Source organism: Capricornis sumatraensis, chromosome 2 (assembly GCF_032405125.1).
Source record: "Capricornis sumatraensis isolate serow.1 chromosome 2, serow.2, whole genome shotgun sequence".
Lineage (NCBI taxonomy): Eukaryota > Metazoa > Chordata > Mammalia > Artiodactyla > Bovidae > Capricornis > Capricornis sumatraensis.
Genome location: NC_091070.1, coordinates 178812501 through 178833098, shown reverse-complemented (window position 1 = coordinate 178833098; position 20598 = coordinate 178812501). Strand labels below are relative to the sequence as shown.

The following is a 20598-nucleotide window of genomic DNA, read 5'->3' as shown; positions in this document are numbered from 1 at the left end:
TTTTTTTTTCATCACCAATCCATAGAGAATTCATCAAACAAATATTAAGCAATGACCAGAACTCATTCTAGGAGCTTGGAAAGATAAGTGAACAATACAGGCAGAGATCTATACCCTCATGGAACTTACATTGTATCAGGGGAGATAGAAAATGCATAGTATATATAAACATAGACAGAAAAATAGAATAAGAGGGCTTCAGAGTATCAGAAGAGGAAGAGCAGGTTACAATTTTAAATAAGGTGGTCAGGGTAAACTTCCATGAGTAGGTAACATGTGAGCAAAAATATATAGGCATAAGGGAACTAGCCATGCAAGTATCTGGCAGTACAGTGTTCCAGGTAAAGAAAATATTCTGTCCAAACACCCTAAAGAGACAGCAGGCCCTGTATTTGAAAAGAATAGCAAGGAGGTCTGTGTAGATGAAATAGAGTGAGGGAGAAGAGAAGCAAGAGCTGAAATTGAAATTGAAGGGCAAGCGAGAGACAGACTTTGTAGGGCCTCGTCAGGACGCTGGGACATGGAGAGGGGAGTACAAAGAAGAGTGACATGCTCTGACTTAGCTCTGACAAGGAATACGCTGTCTACTCTTGAGAACTGACTAGGGCGAGATGTGGGGATGAGCCATATCCGAGATGCAAGTAGAGAAGACAGGGCAGTAATCTAGGCAAAAGATGTTGATGGCTGAGATAATGCTGGAAGGAATGCAGGTGGTGAAAAGTGATCTTTTTGGATGTATTCTGAAGGTAGAACCAATCGAATTTGCTAACACACTGGATGTTGGGTATAAGTTGAAGAACTGAGGATAGCTCCAAGGTTTTTGAATTGAGAGGCTAGAAGGATGGACTGTCACCAGTTGCGATGTTCAGGCTGTGGGTGGAACAGACTTTGGAGGAAATACAAGGAGTTCAGTTTTGGACATGTCAGCTGGAGATGTCAAGTGAGCTAATTAGATGTACAAGTCTGAGATCAGGATGGAGATCTTTAAAATTTGAGGGTTTTAAAGCATATAAGTAGCATTTAACCCATGAAATTCAAAATTCTCAAACTGAAAAAGCTCTTTCAGGCAAGTTACCCTCATCATTGTTAAAGAAGAATGAAGTCTAAATAAATGCATGATGTGTCCAAAGTAAGATGCATATAAAGCAATATAAAGAGAGTTGGTATTCTTTAGCCTGGAATTTTCTTAAGAACACTACACTGACATCTAGCACAATAAATAAAAGATTATTCTTTCAAGGCTAAACAAAAGGAGTTCAACTTCCAGAAAAGACTCCCCCAAAACTGTGCATGAAATATGAAACCACTTTCTCCTTTTTCCTTAAAAAGCACTATCAAAAAGACATTAATTGTATAATGTATTATAGGAATTCCACAAATGTCTGTTTAATAACAAGTGAACAAATTTGCCATTAAATAGTCCAAGCTAACTGTGACTATTTGACAATCTAAATCCATCTGTCAAAGTGGTTACAGTTAAATATTTTTACTCACCTGATATTTAAGCCAATGAAGTTTGTCCAAGTGAAAATATAATCTCCACCAAAGACCATTCCAATATAAGTTATTAATATATTCTAAAAAGAAAAATAGCAAAATACTGTTACACAGGTTTGAACTTTTTCAATATTCAAATAAAGTCATCCACACAATGACCCAAACATATATCCTTAAATTAAAAAAGCAAATAAAGAGAAACTAACAAAAACCCAACGATCCTAAAATGAGTGTAGCATGAGTATGAACATCAACTAACAAACAATAACATTAGTCTCTTCCTGGTCTCTCTCCAGAAGCTAAATGCTTTCACCAATACTGAAGAATACTAAAAAAGATCATCAAACTTTCCCCTTCCTTGTGATATGGGCTGACATTACAAATCTAAATAGAGAATCACTTTTATTACCAGGGGTATTTCTACACATTTAACACGTTCAAAAAGAATGTTTTTTCCTCCCACAGAGGTAGCAGTTGATTTTGTGAGGAGAGAGTGAAGGAAAATCTGCTTACAGGCAAGTATCTTTCCCTTTTTTTTTTAAAAGGGAAAAAGGGGATGATGGAGAATTTACCAACTCAAAGACTATTTCTAGAGGACTCTTGTTGGTATCTTAAAAAAACAAGGGGAAGTCATCTCAAAGTATCACACCTAAAATCACCTCTCCCAACTCCCTTAATCTCCCAAGTGTAAACACCTGCTTACCTTGCTCCTTTTTCAGCTTGTGAGATCTTAATTCCTAAACTAGGCCTCCCCTGATGGCTCAGAGGGTAAAGTGTCTGTCTGCAATGTAGGAGACCCAGGTTCGATCCCTGGGTTGGGAAGATCCCCCCTGGAGAAGGAAATGGCAACCCACTCCAGTACTATTGCCTGGAAAATCCCATGGACGGAGGAGCCTGGTAGGCTACAGTCTACGGGGTTGCAAAGAGTCGGAGACGACTGAGCGACTTCACTTTCATAACAAGGCCTCAAACTGGGCCCACAGCAGTGAAAACCTCTGGCTCCTTTTTAATTATCCTCAGACCACAAAGATAAAATAAAAATTTTTGAAGTTTAAGCTCTTATTCAACTCCTCCCTAACCTTTTTCCATTCTTAAGTCACTGACTCCTGTGCTGTTACAACTGCCCAAACGGTAAAGGTCACAAATATTTTTAGTACCTGGGCTCTCTTAGATTAGGCCTACAAAGCAGAAAGTAAAGTGTTTATCGTGTTTTGCAAAGGCCAAAAATAAACTTCAAAATTATTCTTATAGTGGAGTAGTACCCTTTGAGAGAGCATTCAAAATTATGTCAGCCTCTTCCAGGTCTAAAAATAGAGAAAAAAAGTCACTTTAGAGCAAATTTTCTTATTATTTGAGAGGAGGAAAAAAAAAAATACCATGTAGCCATAAACAAGGCTGGTAGGCAACTTGGGAAAATGTGTTAACAGGACCCCTCTTGGAATACAGAGATTCAGGGAAAAGAGACTGGTCAGCATAAACTGCCCAAGGAATTTCAGAAAAGAACAGAGAACGCAATCTTTTGCTCAAGATCAGTCAGAAGTCAGAAAAACTATATATTAAAGCATCCTAACCAAGATTTTCCATCAGAAGACACACTCATGCCCCCAAAGTAGAACTCACCAGGAGGCACAGAAGAGTCTGTGCTGGGAGCTCAAAACGAAGACTGCAGTTCTGAGCCTTTAGTTTAACTGAGACTCAGCGGGAAACCCTGATGACTTCCATGCCCTACTTTAGAGATTCTGATTCAAAACATCTGAGGTGGGCCTAGCACCCTCCATATTTAACAAGTTCTCCTTCCACGTTTAACAAGTTCTCCTAAGTAATTTTACCACCACACTTAAGAGAAACAAGGAATGGTGACCCAAGGGTTTAGCGGGTTAGGATCTTCAAGCACAGAAGGCAGCTTAAAGCCTGCTGGGGAACAGTGACTGAGCTACACAGGTTGTAACTGGGAGGCCAATGAAAGAAGCTCCACTCTGGCCCAACTCCAAACCAGCAAGGCTATCAGGGTACTCCCATCTGTCTGAAGGTATAAGACATCCTTCAATACCTTAGCAGCTGTGAGAAGCCATAGCAATATAAACCACAGTTGACCCTTGTACAAAGCTGGAGTTGGCGGTGCAGTGAAAAATCTGAGTATAACTTATAGATGTGTGTGTGCATGTCAGCTGCTCAGTTGTGCCCGCCTTTGCGACTGCATGGACTGTAGCCCACCAGGCTCCTCTGTCCATGAGATTCTCCAGGCAAGAACACTGGAGTGGGTTGCCATGGGGATCTTCCTGACGCAAGGATCCAACCCAGGTCTCTAGCATTGCAGGCAGATTCTTTACCATCTGGAGACACCAGGGAAGTCCAACTTATGGATGGCCCTCCTTATCTGAGATTGGGCATCTGTGGATTCAGCAACCACAGATGGTACCGTACTGTAATATTTACTACTGAAAAAATTCTGCATGTTAATACATTATTGACTGGGGGATTTTCACAGACCCTAACGCCTGTGGCTGGCGATTTGTTATGTAAGTAAACACAGAAATGTCTCTGGCCAATAGTTTTTGGGTAACGAAACATACTAATACATCTCTGGTCAATAATGAGTAAAGTGGACCCTAGCGGTCGAAACTTGCTTTGTTCAAGGGTCAGCTATAATCAGACACTCCAGTTTTTTTCCTCTCTCTAGAGTTTAGAAGTAACACTGTTCCCTTTGGACTGAGGAAGTTCATACGATTCTGTGGAGAGGAGGCAATATCCAAAGAAAAGCACTGGACTCAATGCTGATGAGAGCATTACTGTATTCATCCCTCACACTGATGACGATGCAGAATGTACACCAAGAAATTCTAGGCAATTAGGTTTAGTTATTTGCTAAATAACTCTCCCATACCATCCTTCTTGGTTAAAAACAAGGCACCACCTGTCCTGTGTCTCGTGTTCCTGCTGTTTTTATTCTGAAGAGGCAAGCCATCTACTTTGCTCCTGAAGCATTGCCTTTACAAAACCCAAACAGGGCTGGAGAGGTAACTTGGGGCTGAAACTGTCTCAGCCAGCCCAGGCCTTCGAATACTCATCTCTAGCTTTCATAGAAGTCACACAGTTATTACAGCTTAATTTAGAATTCTATTCACACCAAATGCTCCAATTCTATATTTGAAATCACAGACCTTCTGAGGCTTTAACCCAAATCTAGTTCAAAAATGAGGTCTGGCGTCTATGAATACAACTCCATGGGGGGTACGAAGGGAAACACAGCACACCAGGACAAACTCTACTCTGCAACCCCTTCCCTCACGATTGACAAATGAGGCACCAGAAGTTAAGTCCCAAGGGGAACTGTGCTGTTTCCTCCAAATGATCAAGGACCTACCTCTCTCTATTGTGCTCTTTTAGAAAGTGTACACCCATGGCGGATTCATGTTGATGTATGGCAAAACCAACACAATACTGTAAAGTAATTAGCCTCCAATTAAATAAATTTATACTAAACAAAAATAAAAATAAAAAAAGAAAGAAAGCCTACCTCACTAGTGCTTTAGGAATTCAGGGATGCTGCGGCCTCTTGGATCTTAAAGCACTAGAATCACAAATTCAGATGAAAGAGGCCTCAGGCTTCAGGCTGCTAAGCAGCTCACTATTCAAGTCAATGTGGCTCTCCTGGCTGAAGACAAATGAGCCTCCCTCAAATAAAATGGATCGGGAGGAAATGACATCACTGGTAATGTCAGACACAGCTTTTAAAAGTGGGCCATTTAAGGCTTGGCTCACGCTTAGGAAAACTCTCTTGATTAGCTTCTGGCAGGCATCCTTCTTCTACGACACAGCCAGAGCTCATCAAGGAAGAGAATAATTCTCTTCAGGAGTTAAAGGGACAAACCCACCAGTACCAAGCTGGTCACCTTTTCTGTCAGAAACAGGGCTGAATATCATTCTCCTTCATCCCCTCTGAGATGACGCATTCTCCTTTTCTCACTCCTCAGACCTAGGCTGCCTGAAAGTGGAGATCATGTTCTCCCTGAGTTCTTCTGGATTGTTCTAGAAACCATCGCCACACTTTGTCAAACTAGCAAGGCAACACATGAGGAAATAAGAATGAAAGGGAGAAGGCCACAGTCAGACTTATTTTAGAAGAACACTTTTCAAACAAACCAGGCACCGAAAAGAACACAGTACCTTTTCAACTCACCTTAATACAGCCAACTATTGTAGTTGTAAGAGCAGAATTATACTGAGTGCAAAGTACTGTAGCATACATCAAGATAAATCTGGAAAAGATAAGGAAAGGTATCTTATAAGTAAAATCCAACTGCTTGTTTTATAGTAACCCCTAGCCAAGGGAAATGATCAGTGTTGCCCACGCCAGTACATTTTACTAGACACTGACTATGAGCTCTCCCACCTCACTGCTGCTTCTAGTGAGGCTTTGGATTTTTTTTTTTTAATTTCATTAAAGAGAAACACATGTCCATTTAATGATCAGGTGCTTTTCCCAGATACTGCACGAATGCCTTGAAACCACTGTTCACAATCATGAGTCATCTTTTTAGATCATGGTCCTAATTCACCTAACTGAGATACAAAGCTCAGGGCTTACAGACCCTGGCTCAGGTGTATATGTAACATGAGGGCAATATGATTCTGGACCAGGGTAAAGACAAGAGAGATACTTTAAGGATGGAAGAAAAACAAGTGAGAACTACTTTAAGAGGGGATATTGTTCACTTAACAACAGTGGCATCAGTCGGCACTCCCAGATTTTACAACGAGGCTTCTGAGCCTGACTCAGTACCAAGCTATCATGTCAACTTCATTTTGAAGCATCCAGTCACTATATAGGAAGCCTGGGCTAGATCCAGTCACAAATATCAACTGAAATGACTGGTTGAGGGAAAAAAAAACCATTAGGGAAATTTGAAGGTGAAGAGAGGTGAAGAGGCACATTTGCAGATACCTCTTGCCTTCTTCAACATGGTAGGGAGAAGTCAGTCCTAAATTCAAAAGCTGCTACTGCTGCATACTAATTCTGCAAACGTAAGGCAATTTATTTGAATTCTGAGCCTGTTTTCTCAGGCAGTAAGGAGCAGGGGGCAACAATATCTGTCAAATGGCTAATGTAGAAATAAAATTAAATAATGCATGTTGAAATATAATGGTGCTTATCACATACTAGCTTACTGAATAAATATTTAGTTTTTTTTCATTTATCCTTCTAAAAGCATGACTTTGAGAGTAGTTTGGTAGCCCTGAGGGTACATTCCCAAGGATGGTGAAACCACTTGAGTCTGGAGGTTTATCCTAAGCTGATACATTCAAGAGACAGGAGTGAGGCAGAAAGACACTAGACCAAATTTCTTTAGGAAAACTACTGCTAACAAGGCAGCAAAGGCTTACCCCATCACACAAGAGAGGGTGAACTGCAGAAGAAAGAGGGTGTCAGCCCAGCCTTCAAAATCCAATGCCTGTAATAAACAAGAAAGCACCGGATTTTAGAGCAGGCCCTCCAAGTCGGCTGTGTCATTCATTAATGAAAACCCTGTGCAGTTGCTCCCATCACACAGTCATATAATACATTTCCATGCATCACTCCAAGGATGAAGAGTGATGTTCAAGAATCTCATATATATGGAAATGAATCAACAACCAGTTTTGTAAGGTTTTCTCCTTTCCAAAATGTAACATGAGCGAGATTTTATATTTCTCCATGTTGGTACAAAGAAACTGCTATTTGCTTGAAGGCACAAGCCATGTCTTGCTAATTTCAGCAATCTTCCCAGATGGGTGGTATTAAATAACGGCTTTCTCAAATCTTAAAACATATTTCTTCCTTGTCATGTGTGAAAGCTCAAGTATAGTCTTAAGTTACCTAAATTCAGCTGAGGTCTGTCCAGGGAGAATTACTATTCTAAAACAGTTGATTTTATAAAAGCAAAGTTTCTGTTGTTGCCCTTTGTTTCTAAGCCAAACGTCAACGGAATGAACAGAAACGACAGTGTGCATTGATCATCTGTCTCTCACCCATGAGGGAGGGTTTCTCTCTCAAGTACATAATTTCTCTTGCAATATGAGTTTGTCAAGCAAATGTGAGGAACATTCCACTTTTTATCTCTCTGCCAACCTATCCAACTTCAACTCTTGCCACTTCAACACAAATCTCATAGCTCCAGGGCTCCAGCAATACCAGGCTCCTCGCGGTTTACAAAACATAACATACATTTCACACTCACATGCCTTGGCCTGGAATGCCCTTCCCCTCGACATTCACCTGACTCCTGCTCACCCATCAAACTAGAAGCCAAGCAGTTCCTCTGTGGGGCTTTCCCAGATCAAGAACTCCTTCCCCTGGGCCTCAGCACTACTCCTCTTCAGTACTTCTCTCTCCATGAACTCCAAGTCTTCCTCTACCACATCTACAGGCGGGGAGCTCCCTGGTGGGAGGACCCACTTCACATTAGTTGAATCACAGCATTTAATAGACAGTAGACATTCAACTTGCTTATGATTCCTTGTTGAGGCATAACATATTAAAAAAATAAATTCACCAATTTTTAAGTGTTTAATTCAATGAGTCTTGACAAATGCATAGGCATGAAACCACCATTACAATCATGATAAAGAAAGTTCGGCCTAAAACCATAAACCCTAGAGGAAAAAGAGGGGAAAGTACCTTGGCAATGGTCTTGGCAACAATTTTCTGGCTATGACACCAAAAGCAACCAAGGCAAAGAGGGATGACATCAAACTAAAAGGCTTCTGCACAGCAAAAGAAACAATCCACAAAATGAGAAGGCAGACTATGGGATGGGAAAAACATTTGCAAACTACATATCTGATAAGAGGTTAACTGTCAAAGCACATAAGAAACTCATACAACTCAACAGCAAGAAAAACCCCAAACAATCCAATTTAAAAAGGGGCAAAGGAATTGAGTAGATATCCCCCCCCAAAAAAAGTATAAATGGATAACAGGTTCATGAAAAGGTGCTCAACATCACTAAAAAAGTACAAATTAAAACCACAATGAGATAGCACGCCACAACTGTTAGAATAGCTGTCATCAAAGAGATGACAAGTGCTGACAACGGTGTGGAGAAAAGAGAATCCTTGTATATTGTTGGCAAGAATGTACATTTTACAGTCAGAATCACACACACACACACACACACACACACACACACACACACACAGGAACACTATTTAGCCATGAGAAAGGAAATCCTGCATTTTGCAACAACATAAACGGACCTTGAAGGCATTATGCAAAGTGAGATAGATCAGATGAAGAAAGTCATACACAGTTTGATCTCACATGTAAAAATCTAAAAAAGCCAAATGCATAGAATCAGAGCAGAATGGTGGTTGCCAGGCACTGGCAGGGGGAAACAGTGAGATGTTGGTTTTATAACTTAGAATATGTATATGTTCTAGGGCTCTAATGTGCAAGCACGGTTTTATGGTTAACAATACTATAAAGTTCACATACTTGAAAGTTACTAAGAGAGTAGATCCCAAGTGTTTTCACTACAAAAAAAGAAATGGCAGTTATGTGAGGTGACGGTAGGGTTAACTCATGTTACTATGGTAATCACTTCCTAATACATAACTATCAAATCAACCATTGTACAACTTAAACTTACACAATATTAAATGTCCATTGTATCTCTGTAAAGTTGGGGAAAAAAATATTTGCTAGCCTAGAAAGGTCCCTCCTGACCCTTTATAGTCAATCCCTCCCCTATTACAGCATCTGGGAACCTCTGATCTCCTTTCTGTTACTGGAGTTTTGCCATCCAATAATTTCATATAAATGGCATTGTATACTATGTACTCTTATACATGCCTTCTTTAACTTGACATAATACTTTTGGTTCCTTTTATCTTTTCATATGGAAATGTCAAACTGTTTTCCAAAGTGGCTAAAACATTTTGTATTCCCACCAGCACTGTGTGAGAGTTCCCACTTCATTTAGTTTAGTTTTTTTTTTTTTTGGGTTTAACTCTTTTTTTTTTTTTTTTTTTTACTATATTTTACTTTACAATACTGTATTGGTTTTGCCATACATTGACATGAATCCACCACGGGTGTAAAAAGCCAAAATAATTGGAACTAGAAAACTTGATACTGTTGGTCTGTTTGTTAGGGCTACTGTAGCAAAGTACCACCAACTGAGTGACTTAAAAAACAAAAGTCATTTCTTATGGTTTCAAATGCCAGGAGTCCAAGATGCAGGCGTCAGCAGGGTGGGCTCCTGCTGACTGCTGGGAGGGACAATGCCTCTGCCCGAGATGCTGGTGATGTGCTGGCAATCTGTGGTGTTCCTTAGCTTACAGAGGCATCATTCGGATGTTTGCCTGCATATTTTCACAGCATTCTATGTTATTGTCTGTATCCAAATTTCCTCTTCTTCTATCCACACCAGTGATACTAGATTAGGGTATACCCTACTCCATTACCTTTTCATCTTAATGAATTGTAATGACCCTATTTCAAAGGCACTGGGGTACTGGGGGTAGGACCTCAACATGACTTAGGGGAGTAACACCACAATGCAATTCCAAATACATTTCAAGTTAATTTTTGTGTATTTCCTGAGGTACGGGTCAGGTTCATTTCTCTGCACACAGATGTCAAATTGCTATAGCACCATTAGTTGCAGAGACCATCCTTTCCTCACTGATTTATTCAGGCAACTTCGACAAAAACAACGGACCACATGGTCTATTTCTGCTTCTTGATTCTCTGCTGTTTCATCGATCTATTATTGTTTTGTAAAGTTTTCAGGGCACAGATATAGACATTTTTTGCTAAACTTTTCCCTGAGTATTTCATACTTTTGAAGCTTTTGTAAATGGTACTATTTAGTTTCCAAAAGTTCACTGCTGGTAAATCACAGTTCAGTCGATTTTTACATGCTGACCTTGTTATCTTACAACTTTGTAAACTAGTTAGTTCTAATCACTCTTTTGTAGATTCTTTTTTCTCTACATATATATATGATCATGGTTTTCATAGAGGTATTTTAAATTCTTCTTTTGTAATCTCTCATTCTTCCTTTCTTGCACTGATGAGGTCTTCTAGTGCAATGCTGAACAGAACATTATGAAAGAGTGGACATCCCTGCCTTGTTCTCAGACCTAGGGAAAAGGTACTGAGTCATTCACCACGAAGCACGATAGCAACATATTATTTTGGTAGATGTCCTTTATTGGATTGAGAAAGTTCCCTTCTATTCCAAGTTTGCTGAGAATTTTAAACCCATAAATGGGTGTCACCTTCATCAAATACATTTTCTCTAACTTCTTCCATTTTGCTGTTGTTTACTCACTAAGTTGTGTCCAATTCTTGTGACCTCATGGACTGTAGTTCCTCTGTCCAGCCTCCTCTGTCCATGGGATTTCCCTGGCAAGAATACTGGGTTGATATTTCCTTCTCCAGGGGATCTTCCCAACCCAGGGATCAAATCTGCATCTCCTGCATTGGCAGGCAGATTCTTTACCACAGAGCCACCTGGGAAGCCCTTCTTCTATTTCACTCTTGCCAATATGATGAATTATACTGATTAATTTTCCAGCTTTAAACTAACCCTAATTCCTGAGATAAACACAACTTGGTCATGAGATAGTGTCCTTTTTATATACTGCTGGATTTTTTTAGACTAGTTTTTTTTTTTTTTTTTCTCTCCTTATAATTTTTTTGTCAGCTAGTGGTAGAGGGCATGCTGGCCTCATAAAAAATCATTTGGGAAGTGTTCCTCCTTTTCTACATTCTGGAAGAAGTTATGTGGAATTAGCATTATTTCTTCCTTAAACACTCCAGTGAAGTGATCAGGGCCTGAAGTGTCCTTTTTCAGAAGGTTTTAAACTACAAATACAATTTCTCTAATAAAGATGGGGCTAAATAGCCCTATTAATTAGGACTTTTAATTATTTTAACCAAATCAAGCAAGTTAATTATTTTATACAGTAAGGCTATTCATGTTACCTATTTCTTCTTGAGTGAGGTTTTACAGCCTTGTTTTTCAAGAATTTGTACACCTCTCAGTTTTTCAGTTTATGGCATATTGTTCATATAATTCTCTTATCCCTTTAATATATACAGGCTCTGTATGTTCATTTCTGATGTTGGTAATTTGTGTATTCTGACTTTCCGTCCTGATTAATTGGCCAGGGTTTAGCAATTTTATTGATCCTTTCAAAGAACCAGCTTTTACTTTTATTGATTTCTCTGCTGCTTTTCTGTTTTCTATTTCATTGATTTCTGCATCCTTCTATTTACTTTGGGTTTAATTTGCTCTTATTTTCTAGTTTCTTAAGGGAGACGTTTTAGATCACTGAATTTAAATCTTTCTTGTTTTTGATATATTTTAACTTCTAGTTTAATTCTGGGCTGATCACTACACACACTTTGTATGGTTGCAATTCTTTTAAACTTCCAAGACTTGTTTTACGGCCCAGAATGTAGTCTATGTTAGTGCACTGTTCCATGTGCACTTGAAATGAATGAGTATCCTGTTGCTATTTGACAGAAGTGCTCTACAAACACCAACTAGGTTGCACTGGTTCATGGTGCTGGTCAAGTCTTCTCTATCCTTAATGACTTTCAGTTTAGGTATTTTTATCAATTACTTGAAGTAGAATATTAAATCTCCCAACAGGTTGGTCTATTTGTCCTTTCTGTGCTATCAGCTTTTGCTTCATATATTTTGAAGCTCTCTCATCAAGTATATACACACTTAGGATTGTTGTACCCACCTATATTAACCCTTTTAGCATTATGATATGTCCCTCTCTATGGTACAGTTTCCTTTATGTTTATTGTATTTAAGGTTTACTGACACTCCTGTGTGTGCAGGTTTAGAGATTTCATCAAATTTGGAAAAAATTCAGCTATTATTTCTTCACATTTGTTTCTGCCCCCCACTCACCCTTTTTCAGAACTCTAGTTACACAAATGTTAGTGCTCTTAGTATTATCCCACACATCACTAATAACCTGTTCATCTGTTTCCTAGTCTTTTTCCTGCCCTTCGTCTTGAGCACTTGCTATTGCTGTCTCTGTGACTCGCTGAGCTCTGCTTCCTGTGTAGTGCCTGATCTGTTGCTTGATACTTTCTGCTTTATTTTTAAATTCTGATTATATTTTTCATCCCTACAAGTTCCACTGGAGCCTTTTTAAATATATATATATATATATATATATATATATATATACACTCTTCTCATCCTTTCCCTCTCAACAATCTTTTACTGCTTTCAATGTACAATTTGACACCTACTAAAACTCAAATCGTGCTCCAGACCCCAAGGTGGGCCTCAGAGCACTGAGCTGAAGATAGCTAAGTTGAATTTGTTGATAATGAAGGGAAAAATAGTGGCAATAAAAATGTATTTCCCTAACAGTTAAAAATGTACTGCTGCGTATTGTGGAGCACTTTATAGTTGGCAAAGTGCTTCTATATACAGCCCATCATTTGGTTCCTACAACAAGCCAGTGAGGTAGAAAGGCCAAATCTTATTATTCCCAGAAGACAATGAGTGACTGTCTTCAGGTAACACAGCTAATCAATGGGAGACTTAATATATTTCAAGCCCAATGTTCTCTACACTGAACATTAAACTCTATTCAGAAAAATGCCCCAAATATATAGTGCACAGTGCCCTTTGGGAACCTAATAACTGTATCTGTAGAACACTAAAAATAAATCTCATGGACATAATTCAATTTATATATAATTCAGAAATAGAAAAATAATTCTAAGATTTTGTTTTTCTTTCCCTACATACTCAGCCTATCTCTGGAGAAAGCCAGTCAACGGGTCAGGCAGCCTGTGCATCCCCCTGCTCTGCCACAGGAACGGGTCTTGGCTGACACAGAACAAGCAGCAGCCATCTGAGAGCACAGCTGCAGGATAAATACAACCCTAACAGCATTACAGTACAATGCAGTCCACTCTCCCTACCATAAAACCAGCATTAAAAATAAATAAATAAATAACCCCACAACTTACTAAGCTATTATGCTCTAGGCTAAGAAACATTAGGTAACTTTCTCCAAATTACTCACCTAGTAAACGCCCATGCAGTTCTATATCTTATCATCTTTCCATCTGCACTACTGGGGAAAACCAAAGACAGGGCAATATAGTCTGAATTTTTTTCTCCCAGATGGTTCTACATGGTTGCTGAGTCAAAAAGCCAAAGTTCTAATTCCAACTCTGCCATTAATTTCCTGTGAAGCCGTTAGGAAGTCATTAAGCTTTCTAAAGATGGAGCCAAAGATGGAGAAGCTCTATACAGTCAACAAAAACAAGACCAGGAGCTGACTGTGGCTCAGATCATGAACTCCTTATTGCCAAATTCAGACTTATATTGAAGAAAGGAGAGAAAACCACTAGACCATGCAGGTATGACCTAAATCAAATCCCTTATGATTATACAGTGGAAGTGAGGAATAGATTTAAGGGCCTAGATCTGATAGAGTGCCTGATGAACTATGGATGGAGGTTCGTGACATTATACAGGAGACAGGGATCAAGACCATCCCCATGGAAAAGAGATGCAAACAAGCAGAATGGCTGTCTGGGGAGGCCTTACAAATAGCTGTGAAAAGAAGAGAAGCGAAAAGCAAAGGAGAAAAGGAAAAATATAAGCATCTGAATGCAGAGTTCCAAGGAATAGCAAGAAGAGATAAGAAAGCCTTCCTCAGTGATCAATGCAAAGAAATAGAGGAAAACAACAGAATGGGAAAGAGCTCTCTAGCCTTTGACTGTGTGGATCACAATAACAATAAACTGTGGAAAATTCTTCAGTAGATGGGAATACCAGACCACCTGACCTGACTCTTGAGAAACCTGTATGCAGCCCAGGAAGCAACAGAAGGACAGAAATGGTATGGACCTAACAGAAGCAGAAGATACTAAGAAGTGACAAGAATATACAGAAGAACTATACAAAAAAGATCTTCACGACCCAGATAATCATGATGGTGTGATCACTCATCTAGACCCAGACATCCTGGAATGTGAAGTCAAGTGGGCCTTAGGAAGCATCACTATGGACAAAGCTAGTGGAGGTGAAGGAATTCCAGTTGAGCTATTTCAAATCCTCAAAGATGATGTTGTGAAAGTGCTGCAATCAATATGCCAGCAAATTTGGAAAACTCAGCAGTGGCCACAGGACTGGAAAAGGTCAGTTTTCATTCCAATCCCAAAGAAAGGCAATGCCAAAGAATGCTCAAACTACCGCACAATTGCACTCATTTCACACGCTAGTAAAGTAATGCTCAAAATTCTCCAAGGAGGCTTCAGCAATATGTGAACTGTGAACTTTCATATGTTCAAGGGGGTTTTAGAAAAAGCAGAGGAACCAGAGATCAAATTGCCAACATCCGCTGGATCATTGAAAAAGCCAGAGAGTTCCAGAAAAACATCTATTTCTGCTTTATTGCCTATGTCAGAGCCTTTGACTGTGTGGATCACAATAAACTGTGGAAAATTCTTCAGTAGATGGGAATACCAGACCACCTGACCTGCCTCTTGAGAAACCTGTATGCAGGCCAGGAAGCAACAGTTAGAACTGGACATAGAACCACAGACTGGTTCCAAATAGGAAAAGGAGTACGTCAAGGCTGTATATTGTCACCCTGCTTAAGAAGCACAAGCTGGAATCAAGATTGCCGGGAGAAATATCAATAACCTCAGATATGCAGATAACACCACCCTTATGGCAGAAAGTGAAAAAGAACTAAAAAGCCTCTTGATGAAAGTGAAAGAGGAGAGTGAAAAAGTTGGCTTAAAGCTTAACATTCAGAAAACGAAGATCATGGCATCTGGTCCTATCACTTCATGGGAAATAGATGGGGAAACAGTGTCAGACTTTATTTTTGGGGGCTCCAAAATCACTGCAGATAGTGACTTCAGTCATGAAATTAAAAGACGTTTACTCCTTGGAAAGAAAGTTATGACCAACCTAAATAGCCTATTCAAAAGCAGAGACATAACTTTGCTAACAAAGGTCCGTCCAGTCAAAACTTCTGAACGGTGGTATTGGAGAAGACTCTTGAGAGTCCGTTGGACAGCAAGGAGATCCAACCAGTCCATCCTAAAGGAAATCAGTCCTGAATATTCGTTGGAAAAACTAAATTTGAAGCTGAAATTCCAATACTCTGGCCACCTGAGGCAAAGAACTGACTCACTGGAAAAGACCCTGATGCTGGGAAAGATTGAAGACTGGAGTAGAAGGGAATGACAGAGGATGAGATGGTTGGATGGCATCACCAACTCAATGGACATGAGTTTGAGTAAGCTCTGGGAGTTGGTGATGGACAGGGAGGCCTGGCGTGCTGCAGTCCATGCGGTCGCAAAGAGTCGGACACGACTGAGTGACTGAACTGAACTGAATGAAGATAATGGCAACATCCTTCAAAAGGTCCCAAGCATGCACTGATGCACTCAGTGCCCACAACCCTGCAGCAGGCCATTGCCAGCTCACGCCTCCACTGCAGACTCCTGATCACTCCCAGGCAAGTCTGGGCCAGTTTCTTGTCGGGTCACTGATCCTTTCTCCTGGGTCCTGGTGCACACACAGTATTTTTGTGTGTGTGTGCCCTAAAAGAGTCTGTTTTCCCAGTCCTGTGGCACTGAGCAGTGGCTGCACAGCGCTGGAGCGACTTTGAGGACATACCCCATGTCCAAGGGCAAAGGAGAAGCCCCAACAAGACAGCAGGAGGGGCGAAACTGTCTTTGGAATCAAACCCCATACCTGCCAGAGACACTCAGAGGACTCAAACCAACCTTGTGCACACCAGGACCCAGAGACCCCATAGAGACTGAGACAGAACTCTGAGTGTCCCCTGGGAGGAATGGGTCAGCAGTGGACAGCTACAAGGCAAGGGGCTCTGGGTGCATTAGACCTGGGTATGGTATACGCCCTCTTGGAGGAGGTCGCCATTAACCCCATCATAGAGAAAGATCTAGTCATTCGTAAATAAAGAGTAACTGATCCAATCCACTCATATTATGTTTGAGAATACCAAGGCCCAGAAAAGCATAAGGGCCCTGTCTCTATGTGGGAAAGAACACTTCACGGTTTGAGAATCAGTCTATAATGGTTCACAGAGTGACCCAGAAAAGATTAATAACCCTGGACAGGCTAAGGCAACAGCCTAATAAATCTTCATTATTTAGTAGCAATGCTTAGTAAGAGATACCTCCCAGTAGATAATCTGTGCAAGAACTTTTCCTGTAAAACTCATCTGAGCCATGTAATTTAACCAGTGACAGAATGAAGACATTATACAGTGCCCCAGGGCCTACAGTGCTGGCCTTGTGAGAGCTACAGCAAAGGGTCTGTTCTCCCATCCCTACGTGAGAACACCTAACAGGGGGTGCTGCCAGCAAGCCAGGCTCCAGCTCCCGACGCTCTGAATCGCTGGCTTTGTGCTGCATACATTCCCTTTTGGAGGTAGCGACTAACAAGTTTAAACACAGTCTTTTCAATCTGACACTTCAGAAAGCCATTAGTTAGCTGGTGCTTGCTCCACCTTTATCAATGTTAACTACATCTCTTCCGTTAATAGTAAAAGCTGGCTTTACCACAGTATTTGTTTTTTTCTAAGGAGTATGTTTTAAAGTTAGAAGATTTGTGTTTAGAAAAACTAAATGCTGAATATATTGGTTCCTTGGTTTCTGGTTAAGACCAGGACTTCGAGAACTTAAACTTTTTGAAAAATTACACCACAAACACACACACACACATACACACACACGGTTTCTCAGAACACTTTGCCAAGGACAAGTATGGAAAAGTGAAACGATCTTGCCTTTCACTTTTATGGAAATTTAGTTATTTTCTTCACTGGCTTTCAATTTTTCCTTAAAAGCCGTGCCAGCTCCATCAACTGCTCTGTGTAACTCCTGCCTCCCTGGGGTGCTGACCTTTCAGAGCCCTCTTATTGAATTCTTGCTCCAACAGAGGGAAGTCTTCCCTTTTCTCCCTACTAAGGTTAACAGTGGGGTTTTCAGAAAAATAATTTGGATCTGATTTTGCTTCAATTTGAATCCTGACTCAGGAGTCTGAAACTCTGAAACAGTGAAAACAAGTTAATTTTCCCCACTTCCCCCAGTCATTTTAAAGTTTAGAATTCATCACTGGATAGCCATTATTTACAGGAAAAAAACTATCCTTTTTTATGTTCTTTTTATAAAATGCAGTTTAAATAAATTCATACAGTTCTACAATCAGAAAAAAAATAAGTAATGAAGTCTTCATTGTATTTCTGTTCTACACTTTCCTATTTTCTCTCTCACAAGCAAACTGGTGATTACTTTATTAGTTTCATGTATTTTCTTCCATAGTCTCTTTACTTAAATAGTAAGTAAAATAAATGAATGTGTACATATATTTTTATTTTTTCCTTTGTATTTTATTCTAAAGCTAGTATACCAGATGCATTATTTTACACTGCGCTTCTTCATTTAATAATTTATCTTGGCAATCTTTTCATTCAATAGAGAGCTTCCAAACAAAATAGCTCTAGGTCAGGAAAGCCATAAGTCCAATAGATAAGAGCAGTTTATCAGCATAGGTTATTAGGAGTCAGGGAGCAACTGGGCTCATGCCAGCTGTCAGGAACAGCAGCTCAGTCTCCACACTGGTGTGCCTTCTACTCCTCAGACATGCTGTCTCAGCCCTGAAAAGGCCCTACCTACAGAACCCAGCAACTTAGCGGATCCAACCTACTCAGTTACCATGTGACAGAGCAGGCCGAGAGAGCAGACAGGACTTGCCCAGAGCCAGACAGTGCTCGTAAACAGACCTGGAGGTTGCTGGTCTTTTGCATTCTGGCCCCAAGTTCTCTCAGCTGTACCACTTATGTCACAAACTTTTAGGGATGTGTCGTTATCGACACAGTAAATTTCAAATTCCTGTGCCTAGCACTGGTTCCAACTTGGAAGGAAATGGGGTGTGGTGTGGCAGGAAGAGGGAGACACCAGCTGCAGAGTCAGGAAATCTGGGTCTAGTCCAGAGCCCTCGTTGGGGCCCAGTTCCCTCATCTGTGAGATAAGGGGCTGGAACCACATGCTCTCTAAAGGCTCTCTGCTAAGGCTCCCAAGTCCTTGACTTACACCTTCTAACCACGCTGAAGATTCTGGTCCTTGGGGCTGTGCCTGTGCTCCGGTTTGTCAGTTCCACCCGGAATGTACCTTTTGTTTCTCTGCCTCTACATCTTTCAAGGCCCACTCTGACTTCTGATATTTACCTCTTCAGAAAACATCCCCTGTGAACAAGCTCCTACCTCAGCCCTTAGAATACCTGGCCTAGACTACCCCTTCTAAAGAGCCACACCAACTGGTCTCTGAGTCAATACATTCAGTGTCTGCTCAAACGAAGCTTATAAAGATGCCTTCCCTAATCATCTTATCCAAAATAGTACTTCCCTAATCACTCTCTTCCTTGTTTTATCTCTCTTTATAGCTCTAACTATATAATTTATGTTTAGTCTATCTTACACCATCAGAATGTAAGCTCCTTTGAAGCAAAGGCATGTGTTTTTAACTTAGAACAGCATCTGACATATAAGAAGCACTCAATAGATATTTGCTGAATGAAATAATTATTTGTAAACAATTAACAACAAAGCCAAGCTGCAGAGACTCCACTTCTAATATTAATCTGAGATATTTCTTCCATTCAATAGCTTGTTCTGTATGCATAGTCCCGAACAGTGGAAAAAGTCAGTCAGGGAGTCAGCAAATGGCTTTGGGCGATAGATATGGTCAGGCAAACAGCAAGAGATCTCCTTACAGTCAGAAAGACTGGTTTTAGGGAATTCCCTGGTGGCCCAGTGGTTAGGACTCTGCACTTCCACTTCAGGGGACCCAGGTTTGATCCTTGGTCAGGAAACTAAAATCCCTGAAGTTTCATGGCATGGTCAAACAAACAAAATAATAGGCAGGGTGGTTCTAGTACTAAACTCTGTCATCAGGTAACCTCAAGCATGTCTTTAACCTCTATAAACCAGATTAACAATCTACCACACAAGTACACAATGAAGATTAGGGGAAAATGATCAACATGGAAGCATCTTATTAGGTACAAAGCTCCATATCCTATAGGTGAAGTATTACTTGAACACCAGAAGTAGACTTGTTAATATGGAACAGTTCTATTTAAAGCTAAACTGTCACACCAAAAAGTGTCCACTCTTTTTCAAAATAATACATGCACATACATGAATGTTTGCCCACTTACAGATACACATATTTTGAAGGGGAAACTCAACCTAAAAGACACACACTGAACATGAACTGGACTTAAGAGAAAACACTTACTTGAAATCCTGCCACATATTCTACTCTGTAATGTGAACCCCTTTGCCAGAACTTCAGACAAGCAGTCCACTGACTACGAAACTGAACCTTTCAGTGGAAGGAATCAACTGCAACCTCTGGTAGGATACCACGAGCCTCTAGGACGTGTTAGGGCATCTATGGCTTCCCCCCAGTGCTTCTGTGCTTGTCAATAAAAGCAAACCATTCAATCACTTCTGTAAGCTGTACCTCTAATGAGGATACTCAAAGAATAGGTTAGTGTTACTTGTTGCAGTTGGTGGATCAGAAAACCAAGCCCTATCTTCTCTAATAAGCCAAGCTTGATATTTCGCACACACCTGCTTCCTCCTACAATACTTACAGCACTGACTGACTGGCACACACTTTGGTGCTGGATCTTACACCACCTCTGTAGCAAGTCAAATGTCCTCCTTGAGTGGCAAAGACTGTGCTGTATTTCTCACATATTCCCAAGAGAACTTAGCACAAGGCTCTCTCAGCACAGGGAATATGCTCAGAAATACTTAACTGAATGAATCCGAACCGAATTTAAAATTGTAGTAATAAGCATACAAAAATTTAGAAACAAAGGCATTTAGAAACAGAATCAAACTCAGAATTCTTGGAGTTCCTAAGTGCGGAATTTAATTCAAAACCTACCAAACAGTACTGATTATTCACATCATTTGTATTTTCATTCTGTTTGTAGGCAAAGTTCCATAAGACAGGCATTCCCTCCTCAGCAAGGAGGTGGAATTGATCCACTTACATTTTCCAAC

General features: G+C 40.3%; 1 protein-coding gene across 1 annotated transcript in view; it reads right to left on the bottom strand.

The window, feature by feature from the left end:
* SLC35D1 (solute carrier family 35 member D1) overlaps nt 1–20598 on the bottom strand; it is a 46528-nt gene that overhangs the window by 11521 nt on the left and 14409 nt on the right. Inside the window, exons 9-11 of the mRNA XM_068963578.1 lie at nt 6883–6950; nt 5678–5756; nt 1495–1577 (exon numbers count right to left, since the gene is read on the bottom strand). Coding sequence (XP_068819679.1) covers nt 1495–1577; nt 5678–5756; nt 6883–6950 — 230 coding nt within the window. The remainder of the gene's footprint in view (nt 1–1494; nt 1578–5677; nt 5757–6882; nt 6951–20598) is intronic.